General features: G+C 43.5%; 1 protein-coding gene across 1 annotated transcript in view; it reads left to right on the plus strand.

Moving 5' to 3' along the window:
• The window catches only part of zc3h3 (zinc finger CCCH-type containing 3), a 276956-nt gene that overhangs the window by 208789 nt on the left and 41278 nt on the right, over window positions 1-26889 (plus strand). Inside the window, exon 9 of the mRNA XM_080194548.1 lies at window positions 21815-22008. Coding sequence (XP_080050674.1) covers window positions 21815-22008 — 194 coding nt within the window. The remainder of the gene's footprint in view (window positions 1-21814; window positions 22009-26889) is intronic.

The following is a 26889-nucleotide window of genomic DNA, read 5'->3' on the forward strand; positions in this document are numbered from 1 at the left end:
CCAAAATGCTTTTCAACTTTGATATTTCTACCTTCTTCCCTACAATTCCATTCTGTATTACCTCCTAGCTGGACGTTGCCAATGTATTAGACATCCCAATCTCTGCAGTTTATTAATCTCCAAGCTCTCTCAGGCTGGAAGATTCCCATGTGTTAATATCTGCTGCATAGTTACTGGCTGGAAAGAGCTGTTGATCCCAATAAAGTTAAATCAATGAGAATGAAATTAAGCAAAATGCAAACAAATGCCACTGTGTGTTTGATGTTACTACCCAAGTCAAATTATATACCACTGAGCCTGACATCGAGGGACATTGGATTATGCACATTTATTGTTTGAAAAATTAGATGTGAAGCTTTAACGGTAGTTCTTTTTAACTACTTGCTTTTTATGGTGAGATTCTGCAGTCACAAATTTGCCATGGGTTGGTCATTGCCCAAAAGTCTGCTTTTTAAACAAGAATGTAAAGTTCCCATCTTATCCTTTTTAGTTTCCCATGTAAATGCAATCCATTTTTACACATACATGGCATAACTGCAGGAAATGCAAGATCTCCAAATTGATTCCCTCTCACTTGTTTGTAAATTTCATCACAATTTGGTCTTCCAGTGTAGCCAGCATCAATCAAAATGCCCACGGAGCTTCATTTAACAACACAAGTAACATATAACAAAAGAATTAGCATAATGTTTCCCAAATAAAATACTTAAACATGACAAGGTATAATTCTTAACAGTTAGCTATCTCCATTGTTCCAATTTAATCAATATCCCCATGGATATAAATTGCACTATAGAATCAGTTACCTAAAGAAAACAGGTTCACATGGATGCTTGGTTTCCAGCCTTTTAACCCCTGTGGACAGAGATACAGAAAGACACCTGTCTTTTGACTCCTGTATAGCAGCCTCCAGAAAAAGATCTATCTTCAAACAGCAGACTTTAGAGACAGAGACCTAATTTCTGGCCAGTCTCCAATCTCCAGTGAGAGTCAGAGGCTTGTAGAGAGCTACTTCTCTCTAAAGATCCCAAGCAACTTGTGTGTCTCTGTGAACCTAAACCCGGCCAGTCTCGTGATTTTCCTGTCAATAAACCTAATCAAACCCTACTCTGAAAATCTCCAGGAGAAAACCCAAAAATGACAACACTGCATTAGTTCGAGCATTCCAGCAATTAAGATCAATTATGCTTCTGCAGCATCAATATGCAGGTTGTTGGTTGTAGACAAAGCAGCACTGATAAATAGAACTGATGGCTTTAAAAAAATCCTGCACAAAAAACATGACACAAATGCATTTCTTAAAGGCACAGTATCATCACAAGTGTGACATCATTTCTAATTTGAGGAGCATTTTCTTGAAGTTAGAATAGTTAATACATAGTGACATTTCAGTTTTTCACAATAGCCAACTTGAGGTTCCTCTGCATAAGACATTCAATTTAATGTTTGTTCCCTAAATGTGTAAATACTATCTTGTAATGTCTCTAATTTAAAGGTAAAATGTGAAGTCAGAAATGAGGAAAATAAAAACTGGAAATACATAAGTACCTGCAACAGATCTATAGAGTATAGATTTCTTGTTTGAGAGCCCTAGTTTTAAAGACTGGTTCTCACGTTTATGTTCATCTTACCACAGACCCTTAAGCAAAAGTTCATTTACTTTCAGATGATGACCAACTTGTGTATTTCCATTGCATTTCTCAGGTTTAATTTGAGAACCACCCAGAAATTATCTGTTTTACCTCAGTACAGGATTCTCCTTCTCAGATTTTTTTTAAAAATGGCATGATATCCAAAGGAAAGAACTTGAAGCTCAAATGCTTTGTCATGGTGGGGTTAGGGAGAATTAGAGACCTGATGAGGGACTCGCGCCTCGTGCACCAACAGCCAAGTATCAGGCCACAACTGCAACCTGACAGAACGAGACTGGTGCTAAGGGAAAAGGGTGAGATATGGAGAAAAAAACTACCACGTGAAATGCTCTTTCACAAGCAGCTGACAGAAGATATGGGACTGGAAGTGGATTAGTGAAATCCATTAGTTAAATATGAATAGATACCTCTTTGTATGAGCAAGAATTTACACAGATAATCAGAGAGGTGATAGACTTCTTTAATGGATGCAATTTGTTAAATAGGTTTTCAATTGTAGCGGTTCCACAAAGAGTGATCTTATCTACATCATTTTACACATTGCTTTATTAAAAATGTGGGGCACTGAATTTGCAAAGTTGGTTCTTAATTAAATGAAATCTTATAATTGATTTCAAGTACTTTAACAATCTCTAATAGAGTATAGATTTCTCGTTTGAGAGCCCTAGTTTTAAAGACTGGTTCTCATGTTTATGTTCATCTTTAGTCTTGGATGTCATGCAGGCACAGAGTTTTTCACTCGGTGGTGATCTAGTGGTATTGTCATTGGACTGGTAAATCAGAGATCTAGGGAAATGCTCTGGGGGTCCCGGGTTCGAATCTCACCATGGCACAAAATATAAAAGCAATAAAATCTAGAATCTCATCTAATGATGAGCCGGGAAACTATTGTTGATTGTTGAAGAATGCATCTGATTCCCTAAGGTCCTTTAGGGAAGCAAATCGGTTGTCCTTACCAAGAAAGTCAAGGTGAATGGTCAGCTGTTCTCAATCACTGAGGTCTTGATATCAGATGGGCAATTTGGGAGCTTGGCAACAACCTTTGTATTAATGAAAGAGGCAGAAAGTTAAAACTGTGTGTCATCAACAGTCCAGAAGCTGTTCCTCTTCTGGATAAGATTTCCTTGAGGGAGCTATTAATAGTGAAGGAGAAAGCCATGCGTTGGCCTCAAAACTGTTCCTTTTCTTCTGCAGTCTGCATGATATGAAAACTCGACATCAGTGTCTCCAATTAATATTGCCAACTTACTTTAGCCTTTTACAAATCTTTGCCTTGTTGCCATTCTACACAATGGGCTTTGTCTTTGAAACTTGGTTCCTTACAAATAAAAGACAAAGAAAACTGGTATTACTTGCCATTGGGCATTAGCTTTTATTAGAATTCCACTACTTTATATATGTTTCCACTTTGAGCACCCATTCTGAACTTTATAGTGCCTAATATAAAGAAGAAATGGCAGACAGATGCAAAAATGATTTTTGTTTTAGTTTTCTGACATTAACAACTTCTGCCATCAATTTATTTCTCATACTCAGTTGCTAGTGTCACTTAATGAACTTTTACTGATTGTGCAAAAAGAAATTTCATTGGAAGCTAGAAATCTGAAATAAAACTAGATCCAGAGCATCTATGAGAGAGAGTCGAAGATAACAGGTTAGACTTATAGGCCCTGTGGAGACAAAGATAGAGTTGAATAAGCCTGGAAAGTGTGGAGGGAGGGGGGTGGGAGAGAGAGAGACAGTGTTGAGATGGTTCCCCGAAGCATTAATGCCTTCAGAAGACTTTGAGGGGTAGACTGGAACCAGGTCAGCCAACTAATCCAATTGAGGTTAGTATTTTACTGTCTGGAGGTCACCAGTTCAATTGAGGTGGCAAACCAGGTAGCCATTAGAGAAACAGGTTCCATGCCCCAATGACAGGGCCGTGTGAATGAAAGACCCCAGCCTCGTCCGTGATTTGGAGTGCGGCAGGGTTTCCCTTCCAACCCGATGGCCCTACTGGTCTCGAGATTTCTTAATTTCTAACTTCAGTACAAGCATCTGAAGTTGGCTCTGTGTTGAGGTCCTCTCACGTTTGCCTACCTGCTTAGACACCAATCCCAATGGGAGTTGCCGGTCTGAAATCACTGCAAACCTCTGGACAGTGAGCACAAAGAAGGCCAGTGAGGATACTGCTTCCCAGAATGATGCACTGGTGAGCATGATGATACACAACCTGACTCAGGACTCTCGTATGATTCAGAGTCGGGGTCCTGGCCCTGTTGGAGAAATACAATTCAACTTTTAAGTTGATGACCTTTTATCAAAACTTTTATCAAAAAGGTCATTAACGTGCAATGTTAACTCTCCACAGATGTTGCCAGACCTGCTGAGTATTTCCAGCATTTCATTTCAGAGATTGTCACTCAGTAATATTTATCTTGATCGTTGTTGCGTTTATGTTGGCGACATGGAGAGGCAGCTGGCCATCCTGTTGAGAGATCCTTAAACTGAAACAAAATAACCCATGAACTTGGTTTTAGAAAAGTATCCTGGTGGTAATTTCAAGGCTTTAGTCTGATTGTAAGGTTTTTGTCCAGATTTCTGGATCTATGTTTTTATGGAATCAAGGAATTTAATCCCAAAATTATCAGCAAAAATTCCATCACAATGGCTGGAACTCCACCACCATGAGCTCGGCGCATACGAATGTCCAACAACCAAAACCTTCGTTGACTTCAGGCAGGAATTTCCAGTCTTGCCCGAGCGAGGCTGCAAAATCCTGTGCTATATGTATTAAAAAACTGTATTAAAAACTGACTGACTAAATCAGTTAACATGAATTCTTGGCTTTGATAATACCTAAACTTTTTAATTCTTTCTTGGGGTGCGGGTGTCGTTGATTAGGCCAGCATTTGTTGCGCATACCTAATTGCCCTTGAGAAGATGGTGGTGAGCTGCCTTCTTGAACTGTTGCAATCCATGTGGTGTGGGTGCATCCTTAGTGTTGTTAGGGAGGGAGTTCCTAGATTCTGATCCAGCGACAGTGAAGGAAATTCATGAGTACATTCCAACGTATAACCCACTGTCAATTATATAAACCCTCGTATTGTATTCTTGCCTGCATCTCACTCCTGAACGTTGATTAGAATCACAGAGGTTTACAGCTTGGAAACATGCCATTCGGCCCAACTTGTCCATGCTGCCCCTTTTTTAATCCCTAAACTGGTTCCAATTGCCCATGTTTGGCTCATATTTCTCTGTACCCATCTTATCCGTGTAACTATCTAAATACTGTTTAAAAGACAAAATTGTACCCACCTCTACTACTACTTCTGGCAGCTTGTTGCAGACACTCACCACCCTCATTGTAAAAAAATTGCCCCTCTGGACACTTTTGTATCTCTCCCCTCTCACCTTAAACCTATGCCCTCTAGTTTTAGACTCCCCTACCTTTAGGAAAACGTATTGACTAACTAGCTGATCTGTGCCCCTCATTATTTTATAGACCTTGTTTTTAAAAATAAGTTAGTCTATCCAGCCTCTCTGTATAACTCAAACCATCAAGTCCTCGTAGCATCCTAGTAAATTTTTTTTGCATTCTTGCTAGTTTAATAATATCCTTTCTATAATAGTGATCAGCACTGCACACAGCATTCCAAGTGTGGCCTTTCCAGTGTCTCGTGCAACTTCAACAAGATGTCCCAACTCTTGTATTCAGTGTTCTGACCAATGAAACCAAGTATGCCATCTTCACCATCTGTCCACCTATGACTCCACTCTCAAGGAGCTATGCACCTGTACCTCTTTGTTCTATAATTCTTCCCAGTGCCCTGCCATTAACTGAGTAAGCCCTGCCCTGGATCGATCTACCAAAATGCATCACCTCGCATTTATCTAAATTAAACTCCGTCTGCCATTTGTCATCCCACTGGTCTAATTGATCAAGATTCCATTGCAATCCTAGGTAACCACCTTCACCATCCACGATGCCACCAATCTTGGTGTCATCTGCAAACTTATTAACCATGCCTAATAATTTCTCATCCAACTCATTAATATAAATGACAAATAACAGTGGACCAGCACCGATTCCCTGAGGCACACCACTGGTCATAGCCCGTGTTTGAAAAACAGTCAACAACCATCTTCTGTCGTCAAGCCAATTTTGTATCCATTTGGCTACCTCGCCCTGGATCCCATGAGATTCAACCTTTTGCAACAATATAGCATGTGGTACCTTGTCAAAGTCCTTGCTAAAGTCCACGTAGACAACATCAACTGCACTGCCCTCATCTATCTTCTTGATTACCCCTTCAAAAAACTCAAATTTATTAGACATGATTTTCCAATCATGAAGCCATGCTGATTGTCCCTAATCAGTTCTTGCATCTCTAAATGCCTGTAGATCCTCTCAAAATACATTCTAACAACTTACCCACTACAGATGTGAGGCTCACTGGCCTATAGTTCCAAGGCAACTCCCTGCAGCTCTTCTTAAACAAAGACACAACATTTGCCACCTTCCAATCTTCAGGCACCTCACCTGTGACTATCAATGATTCAAATATCTCGGTTAGGGGACCCGTAATTTCCTCCCTAGCCTCCCACAGTCCTGGGGTACACTTCATCAAGTCCCGGGGGGTTTATCTATCTTGATGCGCTTTAAGACTTCAAGCACCTCCTTCTCTGTAATATGTACACTCCCCAAGGCATCACTATTTATTTCCCCAAGTTTTTCACATTCATGCTTTTCTCAACCGTAAATACTGTTGGGACATATTCATTTAGGATCTTGCCCATCTCTTGTGGATCTGCACATAGATGACTTGTTGATCTTTAAGAGGCCCTACTCTCTGCCTTGTTACTCTTTTGCCCTTTATGTATTTGTAGAAGCTCTTTGGATTCTTCTTGGCCTTATATGTCAGTACAATCTCATGTCCTCTCTTTGCCCTCCTGATTTCTCTCTTAACTCTACTTCTACACCTCTCATACTCTTCAAGGGATTCACTTGATCCCAGCTGCCTATGCACGTCATGTGCCTCCTTCTTCTTCTTGACCAGGGCTTCAATATCCTGAGTCATCCACAGTTCCGTACTTCTGCCAGCCTTGCCCTTTGCGGTGGATAGAGGAGAGCCAGTGGATGTGGTCTTTCTTGATTTTCAGAAGGCGTTTGACAAAGTACCTCACAAGAGGTTATTGCAGAAGGTCGAGGGACATGGAGTTGGGGGTAGGGTGTTAGCGTGGATAGAGGATTGGTTGTCAAATAGGAGGCAGAGAGTGGGGGTCAACGGGTGCTATTCGGATTGGCGGATGGTGACTAGTGGAGTGCCCCAGGGGTCGGTGCTGGGGCCTCAGCTTTTTACCATTTATATAGATGATCTGGAGGAGGGAACCGAGTGTAGGGTGTCGAAATTTGCTGATGACACCAAGATTGGGGGAACGGCAAATTGTGCGGAGGGTGTGGAGAGTCTGCAGAAGGATCTAGATAGGCTGGGCGAATGGGCCAGGAAATGGCAAATGGAATTTAATGTTGGCAAGTGTGAGGTGGTCCACTTTGGTAGGAATAATGATAGGAAGGATTATTACTTACGTGGAGAAAAACTGCAGCAGGCGACGGTGCAGAGGGACCTCGGGGTCCTTGTGCATGAGTCGCAAAAACCCAGCTTGCATGTGCAGCAGGTGGTCAGGAAGGCGAATGGGGTGCTGGCCTTCATCGCGAGCTGGATTGAATATAAAAGTAGGGAGGTCTTGCTGTGGCTGTATAGGGCATTGATGAGGCCACAGCTGGAGTACTGTGTGCAGTTTTGGGCGCCGCACTTACGCAAGGATATTTTGGCCTTGGAGGGAGTGCAGAGGAGGTTTACTAGGCTGATGCCGGAGTTGAGGGGGTTGAGCTATGAGGAGAGGCTGAATAAATTAGGCTTGTACTCGTTAGAGTTTAGAAGAATGAGGGAGATCTCATTGAGACGTATAAGATAATGAATGGGATGGATAGGATAGAGGTGGAGAGACTCTTAACATAAGAACATAAGAACATAAGAAATAGGAGCAGGAGTAGGCCATCTAGCCCTTCGAGCCTGCCCCGCCATTCAATAAGATCATGGCTGATCTGTTGTGGCTCAGTTCCACTTTCCCGCCCTCTCCCCATAACCCTTAATCCCCTCTCTTATCAAGAACCCATCAACCCGCTTCTTAAAAATATTTAGCGAGGCAGCCTCCACCACTTCAACGGGCAGAGAATTCCAGAGATTCACCACCCTTTGAGTGAAGAAGTTCCTCCTCAACTCCGTTCTAAACCGCCTCCCCTTTATCTTGAGGCTGTGCCCCCTAGTCCTACTGTCTTTTTTGAGCGGGAAGAGTCTCTCCACCTCTATCCTATCCATCCCATTCATCATCTTATACGTCTCAATGAGATCTCCCCTCATTCTTCTAAACTCTAACGAGTACAAGCCTAGTTTATTCAGCCTCTCCTCATAGCTCAATCCCCTCAACTCCGGTATCAGCCTAGTAAACCTCCTCTGCACTCTCTCCAGGGCCAAAATATCCTTGCGCAGGTGCGGCGCCCAAAACTGCACACAGTACTCCAGCTGCAGCCTCACCAATGCCCTATACAGCTGCAGCAAGACCTCCCTACTTTTATATTCAATCCCCCTCGCTATGAAGGCCAGCATCCCATTCGCCTTCCTGACCACCTGCTGCACCTGCAAGCTGGGTTTTTGCGACTCATGCACAAGGACCCCGAGGTCCCTCTGCACCGTCGCCTGCTGCAGTTTTTCGCCCCGTAAGTAATAGTCCTTCCTACCATTCTTCCTACCAAAGTGGACCACCTCACACTTGCCAACATTAAATTCCATTTGCCATTTCCTGGCCCATTCGCCCAGCCTATCTAGATCCTTCTGCAGACTCTCCACACCCTCCGCACAATTTGCCTTTCCCCCAATCTTGGTGTCATCAGCAAATTTCGACACCCTGCACTCGGTTCCCTCCTCCAGATCATCTATATAAATGGTAAAAAGCTGAGGCCCCAGCACCGACCCCTGGGGCACCCCACTAGTCACCAACCGCCAATCCGAATAGCACCCATTGACCCCCACTCTCTGCCTCCTATTTGACAACCAATCCTCTATCCACGCTAACACCCTACCCCCAACTCCATGTCCCCTGACCTTCTGCAATAACCTCTTGTGAGGTACCTTGTCAAACGCCTTCTGAAAATCCAGAAAGACCACATCCACCGGCTCTCCTCTATCCACTGCCCTAGACACATCCTCATAGAACTCCAGTAAATTTGTCAGACACGACTTCCCTTTAATGAAACCGTGTTGCGTCCGCCCTATCAAGCAATTCCCTTCAAGATGCCTCGCAATTTCCTCCTTAATGACGGATTCTAACATTTTACCTACCACAGACGTTAAACTAACCGGCCTATAATTCCCCGCCTTTTGCCTGGCACCCTTCTTAAACAACGGCGTAACATTAGCCGTTCTCCAATCTTCCGGCACTTCCCCGGAATCCAGCGACGTTTGGAAAATAACCACCAAGGCATCCACTATCACCTCCGCCATTTCTTTCAGAACCCTCGGATGCATTCCATCCGGTCCTGGGGACTTGTCCACAATCAGCCCCTCCAGTCTGTCGAGCACCACCTCTCTAGTAACCGTAATGTCATTAAGACCCTCCATTCCTACCACCTTTCCATCGCTAACACCCGGCAAATTATTCACGTCCTCCTCCGTGAAGACAGAAACAAAAAAGTTATTCAAGACCTTAGCCATATCCCCATCCCCTACCACTAGCTCCCCTTTCTCATCCTCTAAAGGACCAACGTTCACCCTAGCCAGCCTCTAGTAGGACTCGGGGGCACAGCCTCAAGATAAAGGGGGGGCGGTTTAGAACGGAGTTGAGGAGGAACTTCTTCACTCAAAGGGTGGTGAATCTCTGGAATTCTTTGCCCGTTGAAGTGGTGGAGGCTACCTCGCTAAATATTTTTAAGACGCGGGTTGATGGGTTTTTGATAAGAGAGGGCATTAAGGGTTATGGGGAGAGGGCGGGAATGTGGAACTGAGCCACGACAGATCAGCCATGATCTTATTGAATGGCGGGGCAGGCTCGAGGGGCTAGTTGGCCTACTCCTGCTCCTATTTCTTATGTTCTTATGCTCTAAGAGGAATGTGTTTACCCTGAACCCTGGTTAACACACTTTTGAAAGTCTCCCACTTACCAGATATCCCTTTGACTTCCCACAAACTCCCTCAATTAACTGTTGAAAGTTCCTGCTTGATAATCAAAATTGGAGCATTTTAAAATTTTAACCTTTGAGCCAGACCTGTAATTCTCTATAGCTATCTTAAACTAATGGAATTATGGTCGCTGGTCCCTAAGTGATCCCTCACTAACACTTCTGTCACCTGCCCTTCCTTATTTCCCAAGAGGAGGTCAAGTTTTGCCGCCTCCCTAATTGAGCCATCCACATACTGAATGACACATTCCTCCTGAATGCACAAAACTAATTTCTCTCCATCCAACCTGCTAATACTATGGTTGTCCCAGTCAATGTTGGGAAAGTTAAAATCTCCTACTATTACCATCCTATTTTTCTTGGAGCTTTCTGTAATCTCCTAACATATTTGCTCCTCAGTTTCCCACCGACTATTTGGGGGCCTATAGTACAACCCTGTCAGTGATTTCCCCCTTATTTCTCAGTTCTACCCATATAGACTCAGTTGGTAAACAAAGAACAAACAAAGAACAACCCAGCATGGGAAACAGGCCCTTCGGCCCAACGAGCCCGCGCCACCGCATCACCCTACACCTATTCTACCCTGTGTGTCTACGAATGGAACCCCTAACTTAGCCAGATTCAGGGGAGAATAGTGTCAATTTGGTAAACCAATCAGCCTAAGAGCACATCTTTGGGGTGTGGGAGGAAACTGGAGCGCCCGGAGGAAACCCACGCAACCACAGGGAGAATGCGCAAACTCCCACAGACACAGACCCAAATCCATGTATCTGCTCAGCTAGCAGCGCTAGTCACCGAGCTGTTGCGGCGCCCATCTACCAGTCCAGGATCAAGCACACACACCGACACAAAGTACTAGGCCACTCCCGGAACCTCCAAGAGCAGCCCACACACGACCCGCCGTGTGCATGCCCCTCGTTTGACAACGAGGTGGACCTCCACCTGCGGAATAAAAAGACAAAAAACGTTAACTTACAAGTCTGCATTTCCGGTGTCTCCCAAGGATCTGACCTTATTTAATAGCCCCTACTATAACCCTCCATCCTCGTTTCGCTCATGTGTCTGTCTAATTGAACCTTAAACAAGTCCAACGTTCCCGCCTCCACCACCCTACTCGGTAGTGCGTTCCATACCCCCACGACCCTCTGCGTAAAGAACCTTCCTCTCACATCCAAATTATACCTCTCCCCCCTCACCCTTAAATCATGACCTCTCATATTTGTACCCAGTCTAGGGAGCAGTCTCTCACTGTTGACTCTATCTATTCCCTTCAGTATCTTATATACCTCTATCATGTCCCCCCTCAATCTCTGTCTTTCCAAGGAGAAAAGTCCCAGTTTCTCCAACCTTTCCTCGTAACCCAGTCCCTCCATGCCAGGCAACATCCTGGTAAACCTCCTCTGCACCCTCTCCAGAGACTCCACGTCCTTCCGGTAGTCAGGTGACCAGAACTGGACGCAGTACTCCAAATGCGGTCTAACCAACGTTCTGTACAACTGAAGCATTAGACGGCAGCTTTTATACTCTATACCCCTTCCTATAAAGGCTAGCATTCCATAAGCCTTCCTAACAACCTTCTCCACTTGTGTCGCAACCTTCATGGATTTGTGAACCTGCACTCCCAGGTCCCTCTGTATTTCTATACTCCTAATCGGTCTACCTTTTATCACATAGCTCCTCTCTGCATTATTCCTTCCAAAATGCATCACCTCGCATTTGTCAGGATTAAATTCCATCTGCCCAATGCACCAACCTATCTATATCCTGTTGTATCACCTGACATTCCACTTCAGTATCCGCCAACCCCGCCATCTTGGTGTCATCCGCAAACTTGCTGATCACACCACTTACGCTCTCTTCCAAGTCATTTATGTATACTACAAAGAGGAGAGGTCCCAGTACTGAGCCCTGCGGCACACCACTGGTCACTGGCCTCCAGCCCGAAAAGGTCCCCTCCACAACTACCCTCTGCCTCCTATTGCCCAGCCAGTTCTCAATCCACCTAGCTACCTGACCTCGTATCCCATGCACCTTAACCTTTTCTACCAGCCTACCATGAGGGACTTTGTCAAATGCCTTACTGAAATCCATATGGATGACGTCAACAGCTCTCCCATCGTCAACCGTTTTTGTCACCTCCTCAAAGAATTCTACCAGATTCGTAAGGCAAGACCTCCCTCTAACAAAGCCATGTTGCGTATCCCTAATCAGATCGCAACGCTTCAAATGCTCATACGTCCTACCCCTAACTATTTTTTCCATTAATTTCCCTACCACCGATGTCAAACTCACAGGTCTATAATTTCCAGGGTTATCCCTACTACCTTTTCTAAACAGCGGTACCACATTTGCTACCCTCCAGTCTTCTGGGACCTCACCTGTGTCCAAAGAAGAGACAAAGATTTGCGCCAGAGGCCCAGCAATTTCATCTTTCACCTCCCTAAGCAGCCTGGGATAAGTACCATCAGGCCCCCGAGCTTTGTCCATCCTTACGCTACCTAAAAGCCCTAGCACTTCCTCCCTCGTAATAGATATTTCCTGCAACTGATCCTCAACTCCCTCCAAGAGACCGCACGCTACCGACCCCCTCTCCTTCGTGAATACCGACACAAAGTATTCATTCAGGAGCTCCCCCATTCCCTCCGACTCAATACATAACTCCCCACTTTTGTCCCTAAGAGGACCAATTTTCCCTCTAACTACTCTCTTGCTCCTAATATAGGAATAAAATGCCTTTGGATTTTCCTTAGTCCTACCAGCCAAAGCCATTTCATGCCCTCTCTTCGCCCTTCTAATTCCCCTTTTTAGCTCCCTCCTAATCTCTCTATATTCCTCCAGCGCACTCTCCGTACCCAGTTGTTTCATCCTAACATACGCCTCCCTCTTCTTCCTGAACAAGTCTTCAATACCTCCTGTAATCCACGGCTCCCTAATCCTACCTTTCCCATCCTCCCGCTTAACCGGAACATGCTTCTCCTGCAATATTTTCATTTTGCCCTTAAAAGCCGCCCACTTGCCAACTGTGGACTTGCCAGCTAACAGTCCCTCCCAATCAGTGTCCTGCAGCTCCCTCCTAATCCGGCTATAGCTGGCCTTTCCCCAGTTCAGCACACTCCCGTTCGGCCAACACTCATCCCTATCCATTTTTATCCTAAAGTAGACGGACTTGTGGTCACTGTTAGCCACATGTTCGTCTACCTCTACCTCAACCACCTGCCCTGGCTCATTACCCAACACTAAATCCAGTATAGCCCCTCCCCTAGTCGGGCTAGTTACATACTGCTCTAGAGACCCTTCCAAAACACATTTAAATCTTCGGATATATCGCCTGTCAGCATTGCCGTGATGTTTTCCTTAATCAAAAGTGCAACATCCCTCTTCTCTTGCCTCCTGTTCTATTTTTCCTATAGCATCTGTACCCTGGAATGTTGAGCTGCCAGCCCTGTCCTTCCCTTAGCCATGTTTCAGTAATTGCTATGTACCTATCCGTGTCCTGAGTTCATCTGCCTTGCCCGTCAGGCCTCTTGTATTGAAATAAATGAAGTTTAATCCAGACTTCCCTTGCTCTCAGTCTTGCTTTTGCCTGGTCTGTCTAGTAATAGACACTGACACTGCCTTTACTATTTAATGTGCTCTCTTTAACTTAGAACATAGAACAGTACAGCACAGTACAGGCCCTTTGGCCCTTGATGCTGTGCCCAGCTTTGTCTGAAATCAAGATCAAGCTATCCCACTCCCTATCATTCTGGTGTGCTCCATGTGCCTATCCAATAACCGCTTGAAAGTTCCTAAAGTGTCGGACTCCATTATCACAGCAGGCAGTCACACCACACCCCAACCACACTCTGAGTAAAGAACCTTCCTCGGACATCCCTCCTATATCTCCCACCACGAACCTTATGGCTATGCCCCCTCGTAACAGCTACATCCACCTGAGGAAATAGTCTCTGAATGTCCACTCTATCTATTTCCCACATCATCTTATAAACCTCTAAGTCACCCGTCATCCTCGTCCGCTCTAAAGAGAAAAGCCCTAGCTCTCTCAACCTTTCCTCATGAGACCTACCCTCCAAACCAAGCGGCATCCTGGTAAATCTCCTCTGCACTCTCTCCAATGCTTCCACATCCTTCTTATGTCAGTGCAGGCAGTGCGATGTTCCTCCTATGGGATGTTTGAGGTGAGGGACACCAGTAGTGTCCTGCCTGAGTGCACCTGCAGGAAGTGCACCCAATTCCAGCTTCTTGAGGACCACGTTAGGGACCTGGAGCTGGAATAGGAGGCACTCAGGATCATTTGGGAAGCAGAGGCAGCTATTGATAAACGATACAGAGAGACAGTTACTCTTAAAAGTGATACGTGGGTGACTGCTAGAAGGGGTAAGAAGCAGACAGAGCAGCAATCCCCCGTGACTGTTCCTCTGCAAAACAAGTATTCTGTTTTGGATGCTGTTGGGGAGGGCAACTCAACGGGGGTAAGCCATGGGGTACAGGTCTCGGGTGCAGAGTCTATCCTTGATGCTCAGATGGGAAGGGGGAAGAAGAGTACAGGATTAGTGATTGGGGACTCCATGGTTAAGGGGACATATAGGAGATTCTGTGGGAAGGAGCGAGACTCGCGGTTGGTATGTTGCCTTCCAGGTGCCAGGGTCCGTGATGTCTCCGATCGTGTGTTCAAGATCCTTAAGACCCTTTACTACGGAAGTTGAATCTCTTGTGAAGAGGAAGAAGGAGACTTGTGTAAAGATGAGACGTGAAGGTTCAGTTAGGGCACTGGAGAGTTACAAGTTAGCCAGGAAGGAACTAAAGAGAGAGTTAAGAAGAGCCAGAAGAGGACATGAGAAGATTTTGGCAGGTAGGATCAAGGAGAACTCTAAAGCTTTCTATGGATATGTCAGGAATAAAAGAATGATTAGGGCAAGATTAGGGCCAGTCAGAGACAGTAGTGGGAAGTTGTGCATGGAGCCTGAAGAGATAGGAGAGGCACTAAATGAATATTTTTCATCAGTATTCACGCAGGAAAGTCAGTGTAGCCGAGGAGAATACTGAGATACAGGCTTTTAGACTAGACGGGATTGAGGTACATAAGGAGGAGGTGTTAGCAATTCTTGAAAATATGAAAATAGGTAGGTCCCCTGGGCCGGATGGGATTTATCCTAGGATTCTCTGGGAGGCTAGGGAGGAGATTGCAGAGCCTTTGGCTTTGATCTTTATGTCATCATTGGCTACAGGTATAGTGCCGGAAGACTGGAGGATAGCAAATGTTATCCGTGTTCAAGAAGGGGAGTAGAGACCATCCAGGAAGTTATAGACCAGTGAGCCTTATTTCTGTTGTGGGCAAAGTTTTGGAAAGGATTATAAGAGATAGGATTTATAATCATCTAGAGAGAAATAATTTGATTAAGGATAGTCAACATGGTTTTGTGAAGGGTGGGTCATGCCTCACAAACCTTATTGAGTTCTTTGAGAAGGTGACCAAAGAGGTGGATAAGGGTAAAGCAGTTGATGTGGTGTATATGGATTTCAGTAAAGCATTTGATAAGGTTCCCCATGGTAGGCTACTGCAGAAAATACGGATGCATGGGTTTGACGGCGATTTAGCGGTTTGCATCAGGAATTGGCTAGCTGATAGAAGACAGAGGGTGGTGGTTGATGGGGAATATTCAACCTGGAGTTCAGTTACTAGTGGTGTACCACAGGGATCTGTTTTGGGGCCACTGCTGTTTGTCATTTTTATAAATGACCTAGATGAGGGTGTAGAAGGATGGGGTAGTAAATTTGCGGATGACACTAAAGTCGGAGGAGTTGTAGACAGTGCGGATGGATGTTACAATTTGCAGAGGGACATAGATAAGCTGCAGAGCTGGGTTGAGAGGTGGCAAATGGAGTTTAATGTGGAAAAGTGTGAGGGATTCACTTTGGAAGGAGTAGCAGGATTATAGAGTATTGGGCTAATGGAAAGACTCTTGGTAGTGCGGAAGAGCAGAGAGATCGCGGTGCATGTGCATAGATCTCTGAAAGTTGGCACCCAGGTTGATAGGGTTGTTAAGAAGGTGTACGGTGTGTTAGCTTTTATTGGTGGAGGGATTGAGTTTCCGAGCCGTGAGATCATATTGCAGCTGTTCAAAACGCTGGTGCGGCCGCACTTGGAGTATTGCATACAGTTCTGGTCGCCGCATTATAAAAAAGATGTGGAAGCATTGGAAACGGTGCAGAGGAGATTTACCAGGATGCTGCCTGGTGTGGTGGGAAGGTCTTATGAGGAAAGGCTGAGGGACTTGAGGTTATTTTTGTTAGAGAGAAGAAGGTTAAGAGGTGACTTACTTGAGGCATACAAGATAATCAGAGGATTAGATAGGGTGGACAGTGAGAGCCTTTTTCCTCGGATGGTGATGGCTAACACGAGGGGACATAGCTTTAAACTGAGGGGAGATAGACGTAGGACAGATGTCAGAGGTAAGTTCTTTACTCAGAGGTTAGTAAGGGCGTGGAATGCCCTGCCTGCAGCAGTAGTGGACTCGCCAACTTTAGGGGCATTCAAATGGTCATTGGACAGGCATATGGATAATATTGGAATAGTTTAGGTTAGAGGGTCATTAGATTGGTTCCACTGGTCGGCGTAACATCGAGGGCCGAAGGGCCTGTACTGCGCTGTAATGTTCTATGTTCTTATAGTGAGGTGACCAGAACTGCACACAATGTTCCAAATGTGGTCTCACCAAGGGCTGTACAGTTGCAGCATAACCCCTCAGCTCTTAAACTCAAACCCCCTGTTAATAAACGCTAACACACTAGCCTCCTTCGTGGCTCTATCCACTTGAGTGGCAACCTTCAGGGATCTGTGGCTATGAACCCCAAGATATCTCTGTTCCTCCACATTCCTCAGAACCTTGCCGTTGACCCTGTACTTTGCATTCAGATTTGTCAAATTTGGTCTCCAGCGTGAAAATTTCCATTCCACCACCACCCTCTGTCTTCTGTGAGATAGCCAGTTACTTATCCAATCGGCCAAATTTCCCTCTATCCCACATCTCCTCACTTTCTTCATGAGCCTACCGTGGAAACCTTATCAAACGCCTTACTAAAATCCATGTATACAACATCAACTGCTCTACCTTCATCTACCCACTTAGTTACCGCTTCAAAAAATTCAACCAGATTTGTGAGGCGAGACTTACCCTTCATGAATCCGTGCTGACTATCCTGGATTAAGCTGCATCTTTCCAAATGGTCATAAATCCTATCCCTCAGGACCTTTTCCATTAGCCTACCAACCACCGAAGTAAGACAAACTGGCCTATAATTACCAGGGTCATTCCTATTTCCTTTCTTGAACAGAGAAACAACATTCGCCACTCTCCAGTCCTCTGGCACTATCCCCGTGGACAGTGAGGACTCAAAGATCAAAGCCAAAAGCTCTGCAATCTCACCTCTTGCCTCCCAAAGAATCCTAGGATATATCCCATCTGGGCCAGGGGACTAATCGACCCTCAAGTTTTTCAAAGTTGCTAATACATCGTCCCTCAGACCATCTATCTCCTCCAGCCTATCAGCTTGTATCACACACACATCCTCAAAAACATCCTCTCCTTAGTGAACACGGAAGAAAAGTACTCATTCATTGCCTCTCCTATCTCTTCTGACTCTATGCACAAATTCCCACTACCATTCTTGACTGGCCCTAACCTCACCCTGGTTGTTCTTTTATCTCTCACATAAGAGTAAAAAGCCTTGGAGTTTTCCTTGATCCAACCCGCCAAGGACTTCTCATGCCCCCCCCTCCCCAACACTCTTATGCCCTTTTTTTTAGCTCATTCCTTGTTACCTTGTAATCCTCAAGCGACCCAATTGAACCTTGTTTTCTTATCCTTTCATATGCTTCCTTTTTCCTCTTGACAAGATATTCAACCTCTTTTGTGAACCATCGTTCCCTCGCTTGGCCATTTCCTCCCTGTCTGACACACGTCCTTACTTTCTTCATGAGCCTACCATGGGAACCTTATCAAACACCTTACTAAAATCCATGTATACAACATCAACTGCTCTACCTATCAAGGATACGCAATATTTGTTCCTTAGAGAACTCCACTTTTCATTTGTGCCTTTCCCTGACGGTTTCTGTTCCCATCTTATGCTCCCTAATTCTTGTCTAATTGCATCATAATTACCCCTGCCCCAATTATAAACTTGCCCTGCTGTATGGCCCTGTCCCTCTCCATTGCAATAATCAAAGACACCAAATTGTGGTGTCTTCTGTGCTGTCCGCAATCTTCTCTTCTGTCTCCCTCCTGCTTTGGGTCCCACCCTCCTGTCAAACTAGTTTAAACCCTCCCGAATTGCTCTAGCAAATCTCCCCACCAGGATATTAGTCCCCCTCCAGTTCAGGTATAGCCCGTCCTCCTTGAACAAGTCAGCCCTTTCCCAGAAGAGATCTCAATGATCCAAAAATCTAAATCTCTGCACCAACTCACACACCACACATTCATCTGCCTAATCATTTTATTCCTAATCTCTCTGGCACAATAGATTCTTAGATTATTCTTTAGCATCCAAAATCCAAAAATCTATTATGGTGCTGCCTGTAACTCCTGTCCATTTATCTTCAACCCATCAATAAATTTCAGCCTGTAGTTCACTAACAAATATCTATTACTCTATATAGAGTCATATAGCGCAGAAGAGGCCCTTCAGCCTATTGAGGCTGCACCAACAATAGCTACCACTAAAGTCACACTGATCCCGTTTTCCAGCACATGTCCCATTTCCTTGAATGTTGTGATGTTTAACATGCTCATCCAAATACTTTTTAAAGATTGTAAGATTTCTGACCTCCTCTACCTTCCAGCTTCTGACCACGGTCTGAATGAAAAAAAATTGTTCTCAAATCTGCTTTGAATCTCCTGCCCCTTGCATTAAAACTATGCCCCCTTGTGATTAACCCCCCCAGCCAAGGAGAACAGCGACTTCCAATTCGCCCTTTCCATACCTTTCATAATCTTGTCCACCTTAATCATGTATCCCCTCATAAATCACCTGGACCCCTCAATTGAATTCTAACCTGCAATTTTCAAAACAATCCCTTTGCACATTTTAAAATATGCACAAAATGTTGCCATCATACAATAGCTATGATCAATGAAACTCCCTAACTAGACACTTCCTTCACGCTTGAAGATTTGTGTATTACCCCTTAAAATCTACGTTGTCATTCACCTTCAGGTATCTGATATTCTATACATTGACTAACAGAATCTAGTCTGTAATTCCCAGTATTTCCATCCTTTACATAAATCACCACAGCCCCTCAATTATATTTCAGCTGATAACATTTCCAAACCATTTCTTCATTCGTAGCTATCAGGAGTAGGCCATTTAGCCTCTTGAGCTATTCGTTGAGATCTTGGCTTATCTGCAACCTAAGCCCACATTTTCATCTTTGCCCCATATCCCCTGATACCTTTGGTTAACAAAAATCTCCTATTTAAAATTAACAACTGACCTAGCATGTTTGTAGAAGAGAATTCCAAACTTCTACCATTATATAAATATGTTTCCTAATTTCACCCCTGAAAGGTTCAATTTTAATTTTTAGACTGTGCCTCCTAATGCTAGACTCAGCAATTACTGGAAAATGTTTCTCCCTATCTACCCTATTTGTTCCCCTTAATACTTTGAAAACTTTGATCTAATCACCCCTTTTCCAAATTCCAGGGAAATTAACTTTAATTTGTGTAATCTCACCTCCTAATTTAACCCTTGGATTGCAGATTTCATTCTCATATATCTATTTGGTATTCCCTACAAGGCTGCTATACCCTTCCTAAAATATGGTGCCCTGAGTGGTTCATGGTACTCCAAAGGGTGGATTAACCAAGCTGTTGAATGAAGAAGTACATGTTGGAATTTTCATAGAAGTCAGGGGCATTTTGAACAGTTTTCTTCAGTTAAATTTGATAAGCTGAGCCTTGGGCTCCTCCCATTTAAGAGTATATTGTTTTCTGTATTACCCCCTTAAATTCTCAATTTGGACCTAGACATATAGCTAACACTATACTAATCCTCTAGATATGAAGGCCAACATTCTATTATTTATTATTTTGTTTATTATTCCTTTGTTTATTATTCTTTGTACCTATTCATGACATTTTAATAAGCCGTACACCTGAACCCCAAAGTGTCTCCTCTTAATTCTCCAGCTTTTCATTGTTTAGGAAGTATTCTGATCTATTTTGTCATAGTTTTGCTAATTCACTAAAATTATAAAGAAACATTGATGATACTGCTTAGAAAGCAGCCAGTCTTTGTGTCAGTGACAAATTAGGATATGTGACTTTCCGTCCCATCTTCTAACTCAATTCTGTGAAAATTTGAGCTCCTAAAACATCCTTGGGAGACAACACTCATCACATTCTGTCAATTAAGGAACTTGCTCATTATCTCTAATCTCTCTCTCTCTCTCTCTCGTGCCATTCAGCCAATTTCCTAACCAGGTCAATACTTCACTTTCGATTCCATGCACATTTATAGGCATCTGTTGCTGTTTGATTGTCAGGTGTATTTGTTTTTCCTGTTTGCTTTTAATAGAAATGTTTCTTCTTCCGCGCTTGTTTTGTATTTGCTGCAAAATGGAAGTGACTCTGGTAAAAACCAGAGGGAAGTAAACATGAGATTGTTCTTGTGCAACTGCGAACATTTAATTAGCCACTCATACTGTGCTAGTTGATCCTCAATATTCAGCTCCTGTGATGATTTACGATAACTAAGGCATGCATCTGTTTTTATGGGTTGAATTGATCCTGCAGGAATTTGATATCTGGAACAGACTACATTACAAGTGTGTAATGGACTCTACTGTGAAATTCCACTTTTGCAGTTACTAAATATTTGGAATGGCAATACATTCTTTTACAAGTCTGTTGTGTTGCCAGATTGTCTGCTCATTACCAGCAGTTACGTTTTGTTTCAATTCTTTTAATAAAATGCAAGGTACAAAAATAAATAAACCTCAAACACCCAAACTGCGGATCCTCGCGATGTGACTAACATCATCAAGATAGCCTGTGGAGTTGAGATGTAGGGATGACTGGAGCTATTTTACTTTTGCAACGCGCTGTGACCTGCCAGTGCCTCACAGGAAACTACATTGATTCCTTCTGTTCAGAGAGTTTGAGGGAGACGGTGGCATACTCAGTATGCTACAAATCCAGAGGCCCAGGTTAATACTCTGGGGACATAGGTTCAATTAATTAATAAATAGGGAATTGAAAACTAGATTGTGATGGTGACCATAAAGTATAAATTTTTTTTTAAAGTGTTTCACTAATGTCCTTTAGGGAAGACCTGGCTTGGCCTGGCCCACATGAGATTCCAGACCAAGGCAATGTGGTTGACTCTTAACTGACTCTGAAATGGCCAATCAAGCTACTCAGTTCAAAGGCAATTGGGGATGGGCAGAAACTGCTGGTCTTTTCAGCAATGCCCATATTCCATGAAAGGATTTTTAAAAACTGCAAAATATGGGGCTCCAATGAGTTCAAATTGCAATCTCGCCTCTGATTCGCTGTCAGCTCGAAGTTCAATTGTCCCCTTTGCCTCCTAAAGCTGATTTATTCAGAGTAGATTTCATTATGTTTTCTGCACTCTTCGCTGCATGTGAGTCTGCTCCAAAACTGTTTCTGACACCGCTAAACTGCCCTTTCAGTTGATATTGTTTTCCTGCTGGGTTGACTACTCCAAACCCAAGGTTTTATTTTAATATAACATGGAAATCAACCAGTTGAACTTTGTGATGTGGGGAGCACCAAAGAAAATTAGTGCCTAACTTTACCTTGGGTCTTAGAATAATGTGATGTTTCAGGGATTTCAGGCTTTTGTGGGTTTTAAGTGTATATGAAGAATTGAGGAACCAGTTTCTGACACACAAAAAAAATGCTTCCTCCCTTAGTGCAAGAAGAAACACACGCTTGTCTGTCCCGAATTCTCCAGGACTGGGAGCTGCACACACGGCTCCAAGTGCAAGCTGCAACACCTGCAACGGAAAAGCCACAAGAGGAAGCACACACCTGGAACAAGCCAGGATGGAGTAGCAGAGGAGCATGCAACACCAAAAAGGGTTAAACTAACAGATGAGACAGAAAGGTAAAATAGGGTTATCATTGAAGTGAGATGATTTGGGTGAGGTGGGGTGGGGGGTTGGATGGGAGGGGAAATGTGGATGAGGTTTTGAGTGGGAGGGTTGAGGGTGTGGGAGAAAGGAAAGTGGTACAGGATAGGGAGTGGGGATGAGGGGGATTGGAATGGGTGGGGTGTTGGAATGATGTGGTCAATGGGTGTTGAGGGGGATTGGATGAAGGGGGTGAGTGGGGTTGGGTGGCTGAGTGGAGTGGCTGGGGAACGGAAGGGGCTTTATAGTAGATGGTGGGGGTGTGTGGGGCATTCGGGGTGGGCTGGGGCAGGGCAGTACCACTTGGGTTAAAAAAGGTGCGCTTCTCAAAATTATCTTTTGAATTTAAATCAGCAGTCTAAATTTTCATGATATCCCAAATTATGCTGTTTTAATATACCAGAGACTTGAAAATCTTAGGCCTCATCAAAATAAATGAAAGAGACTAAAAACCAGGGGTGATGCAGGGTGTGGACTCTCTGTCACCCATTTTATTGCTCTTGCAAAGTCTGGAAAGGAAATCCTTTTTTGCATCTAATTACTTTAAAATGGTTTTACAAATCTCTACATCATCTGAAGTTCATCCCAGATAGGCTGTAAATTCACAGTATGAAACTCAATTTGTATGACAACTTCTGGGTGAAAGGGAAACGATCTGGCTCTTGAGTTAAGGTCATACTGATTTTTTGATCATGTGTTATTCTTGAAAAATTCAGATCAACAATCTATATTTTTTCTAAGATGCTGGCATATGTCTGATTGGTTAATCCTGGGAATAGTAACATTAGTGTAATGGGCAGACTTTATGGTCCATTGTGGGTTTGTGCCAGAGAAGTCTAAGCGGTAAGGTTGTATTAACTACAGAGTTTATAAATATTTACTTTTATTGGTGTACTTTTTTATTGGCTTACTTTTATGTTGTACTAGCTCAAACAATGAGCTAGGCTAGATGGCCTTTTCCATCCATAATTATTTTGTGAACTAAGCGTGAAATCGTTGCCAGTGGCAGTTCATTGTGAACAGACTTTGTGGGGTGAAATTGCCAGGGTAGTGTAGAATGGGCTCATAGTGAATCTGTAACCTGTTTTACTCTGCACGTGATTCTAAAGAATCTTATTCATTGACTTCAGCTTTGTCCTTTTAGCTCATTGAGTGTTTTAAGGTATTGAAATATCATGATAAAATTGTGTTGCATTGAAAATATATTGTAGTGAGAAGCAGCAGTCAGCAGAGCCTTCAGATTTGCTGATGAAGAAAATACAAATGTATATTTTTTTGATTTTGAGTTATTATTGTCACATGTATTAACATACAATGAAAAGTATTGTTTCTTGTGCTCTACAAAGAAAAAACATACCATTCATAGAGAAGGAAACAAGACAGTGCAGAATGTAGTGTTATAGTCATAGTTAGGGTGTAGAGTAAGATCAACTTAATGCAAGGTAAGTCCATTCAAAGACTGATGGCAGCAAGGAAGAAGCTGTTCTTGAGTCGGTTGGTACATGATCTCAGATTTTTGTATTTTTTTCCCGAAGGAAGAAGGTGGAAGAGAGAATGTCCAGTGTGTGTGTGTGGCATCCTTAATTATGCTGGCTGTTTGCTGAGGCAGTGAGAAGTACAGACAGAGTCAATGGATGTGAGGCTGGTTTGCGTGATGGATTGGGCTAGATTCACGACCTTTTGTAGTTCCTTGCAGTCTTGGGCAGAGCAGGAGCCATACCAAGCTGTGATACAACCAGAAAGAATGCTTTCTATGGTGCATCTGTGAAAGTTGATGAGAGTCGTAGCTGACATGCAGTCTTCCAAGAAAGTAGAAGCATCGGTGGGCTTTCTTAACTATAGTGTCAGCATGGGGGGACCAGGACAGGTTGTTGGTGATCTGGGCACCAACAAACTTGAAGCTCGCGACCCTTTCTACTTCATCCCCATTAATGTAGACCTGTAAATAATTGTGAACAAGTTAAAGTTGTGCCACACAGATACACCTAAAGGCTCTAATGCTTCTCTCTGACAGGGAGGACCTATGTTGTTCAATCATTCCACTTTGTTGCTCAGGTGTCATTTGATCTTTTTACCCAATGAGATTGCAGTTAAAATATAATCCAATGTATGAAATTATTATATTAGATAGTATCATGCACTCAGGCTGCAAAAAGTCGTTGTCTTCTTTTACACAGTGGCAAAGATCCCAGTGGCAGTTTATCTCGATTGCAAACATTCAATCTTTCCCCCAGATGTGAACTTATTGTTGCCATGTTCATGTTGTATGATTTGCAGAACATGTTAATGAGGTAGTCGCCCAAAATCAGTGTTATCATCTGCACAGTGTCGTTAATAACTAATAGCTTTCTGACAAATTAACACTGTTGTACAATGCTGTTGAAGTAAAATTTGTACTTTCTGATTTGTAATAGTCAAGGTGGATTACATTGTATTGTTGCTGCTTTTAATGTTAATGTCCTATGCTGCCTATATACATATTAAGAAGTTTCACAACACCAGGTTAAAGTCCAACAGATAGCAAATGCCAGTAGCTTTCAGAGCGCTGCTCCTTCATCAGGTCACCAAATAAACCTGTTGGACTTCAACCTGGTGTTGTGAGACTTCTTACTGTGTTTACCCCAGCCCAATACTGGCATCTCCACATCATGCCTATATACGTATATCAGATGATAATACCAACAATGGACGTTTTTTTCTTACTAGAACATTTCTGTGTTGTATGGAGAAAAAAAACAGCCATGATTGAATGCTGGAGCTGACTCGATGGGCCGAGTGGCCTAATTCTGCTCCTGTGTCTTATGGTCTAATGATTTACTGGTGAATTTTGAAAGGGGAAAAATATTATGCATGATTGAGGGGAAGGTTAAAGCTAGAGGTGGAATGAGGAATAACGAGAACCAGCAGGGCCCATGATGCCTGTCCCTAGTCCTGCCGTGGTGTCATGTGTTGCATAGTATAAAAGTCACTGCTTCTGTACAGACATGATTGATCAGGGACCATTTATCAATCGTTGCAGCCTCGACTCGTTTTCTGTGTCATTTCCCCTAGCCCTCTATTCTTTGATCTATCAAATATTTAACCATCTCTACTTTCTAATGATACAGCCTCTACCATTCTTTGGGACAGAGAATTCCAGAGATTCACCACCCTCTGCAACAAGAAATTTCTATGCACCTCAGTCTTAAATGACCAAAATAAAATAACTTTATTTTGTAGTTATGTTGGCTTGTTCAAGATCTTTCCTCTAGTGAAAGCATTTCACCATCTACCCTACCAAGCTGCCTCAGGATTTTGTATGTCTGAATAAGGTCACCCTTCACCAGGAGACAAGACAACAAGCCAAAATATAAGGGCAAGGCATCACGGGGCAACAAGGGTTGGATGTGAGCCAAAAGAAAAATGGCAGAGTACGAATAAAAGGGGGCATGTCCTCTCTCTGTCCAACCCCAAAAATCTTCTAAAATACAAGGATTACAGACCCAGATTACGTAACCTCTCTTAATAGGACAACCCTCTCACCCCAGGGGAATTAGCCAGGGAAATCTCCTTTGGGCTGCCTCCAGTGTTACTATATCCTTTCTTTAGGTAAAAGAACCAAAATTGTATGCAGTATTCCAGTTGAGGCCTCACCAACATCCTGTCCAATTGCAACACGTGCTCCCTATTTTTAAACTCCAACCTCTTTGCAATAAAGGCCAAAATACCATTTGCCTTGTTAACGACTTGTTTGGACTCACTTGCAAGCTTTTTGTGACTCATGCACTGGAACACCTAGATCCCTCTGTAATTCACTCACGTGGATTACTCCTGCCAAAGTCACCTCACATTTTCCCACATTAAACTCTACTTGCCAGGTTTTTGCTCAGTCACCCAATCTATCTATATCCTGTTGCCAAATCACAGTATCCTCACCACAACATGCCCTTCCACCTATCTTCATGCATAGGTCCCTGAAAGTTGGCACCCAGGCTGATAGGGTTGTTAAGAAGATGTATGTTGTGTTAGCTTTTATTGGTAGAGAGATTGTGCCATGAGGTCATGTTGCAGCTGTACAAAACTCTAGGTGAGGCCACACTTGAAGTATTGCGTACAGTTCTGGTCGCCGCATTTTGCAAGGACTTGGAAGCATTGCAAAGGGTGCAGAGGAGATTTACCATGATGTTGCCTGGTATGGTGGGAAGATGTTACGAGGAAAGGCTGAGGGACTTGAGGCTGTTTTTGTGAGAGAGAAGAACGTTAAGAGGTGACTTCATAGAAGCATATAAGATGATCAGAGGGTTAGATAGAGTGGACAGTGTGAACTTTTTTCCTCAGATGGAGATGGCTAGCATGAGGGGACATGGCTTTAATGTCAGAGGTAGGTTCTTTACTCAGACAGTAGCAAGAGCGTGGAATGCCCTGCCTGCAACAGTAGTGGACTCGCCAACATTAAGGGCATTTAAATGGTCGTTGGATAAACATATGGATGATTTTGGAATAGTGTAGGTTAGATGGGCTTTAGATTGGTTTCACAGATCAGTGCAACATTGAGGGCTGTAATGTTCTGTGTTCTATGTTCGTATCATTGGCCAATTTGGAAACCTTACATACTGTTCCTTCCCTCTGGGTCACTAATGCAAAACGCGAGGTAATATTGTTTAATAACACAAAAATTAATCCATCTTACACCTATAATGCTCCTCCATTCGTTTATTTCTCAATCTCAACCAGGCTGAATATTAGGAGGTTAAGAGAAGGGAAGGTTCTCCACCATTTTTGTGCTACCCCCAGGTTTCAGTCTGAGAAATCCCCAGTGGTTAGGGGAGGGGCAGAGCTACTGAGAAATAGACAAGTTGCATATTTGTCCTTTCAAT

This window comes from Carcharhinus amblyrhynchos, chromosome 8 (genome assembly GCF_965287045.1).
Source record: "Carcharhinus amblyrhynchos chromosome 8, sCarAmb.v2.hapA, whole genome shotgun sequence".
NCBI lineage: Eukaryota > Metazoa > Chordata > Chondrichthyes > Carcharhiniformes > Carcharhinidae > Carcharhinus > Carcharhinus amblyrhynchos.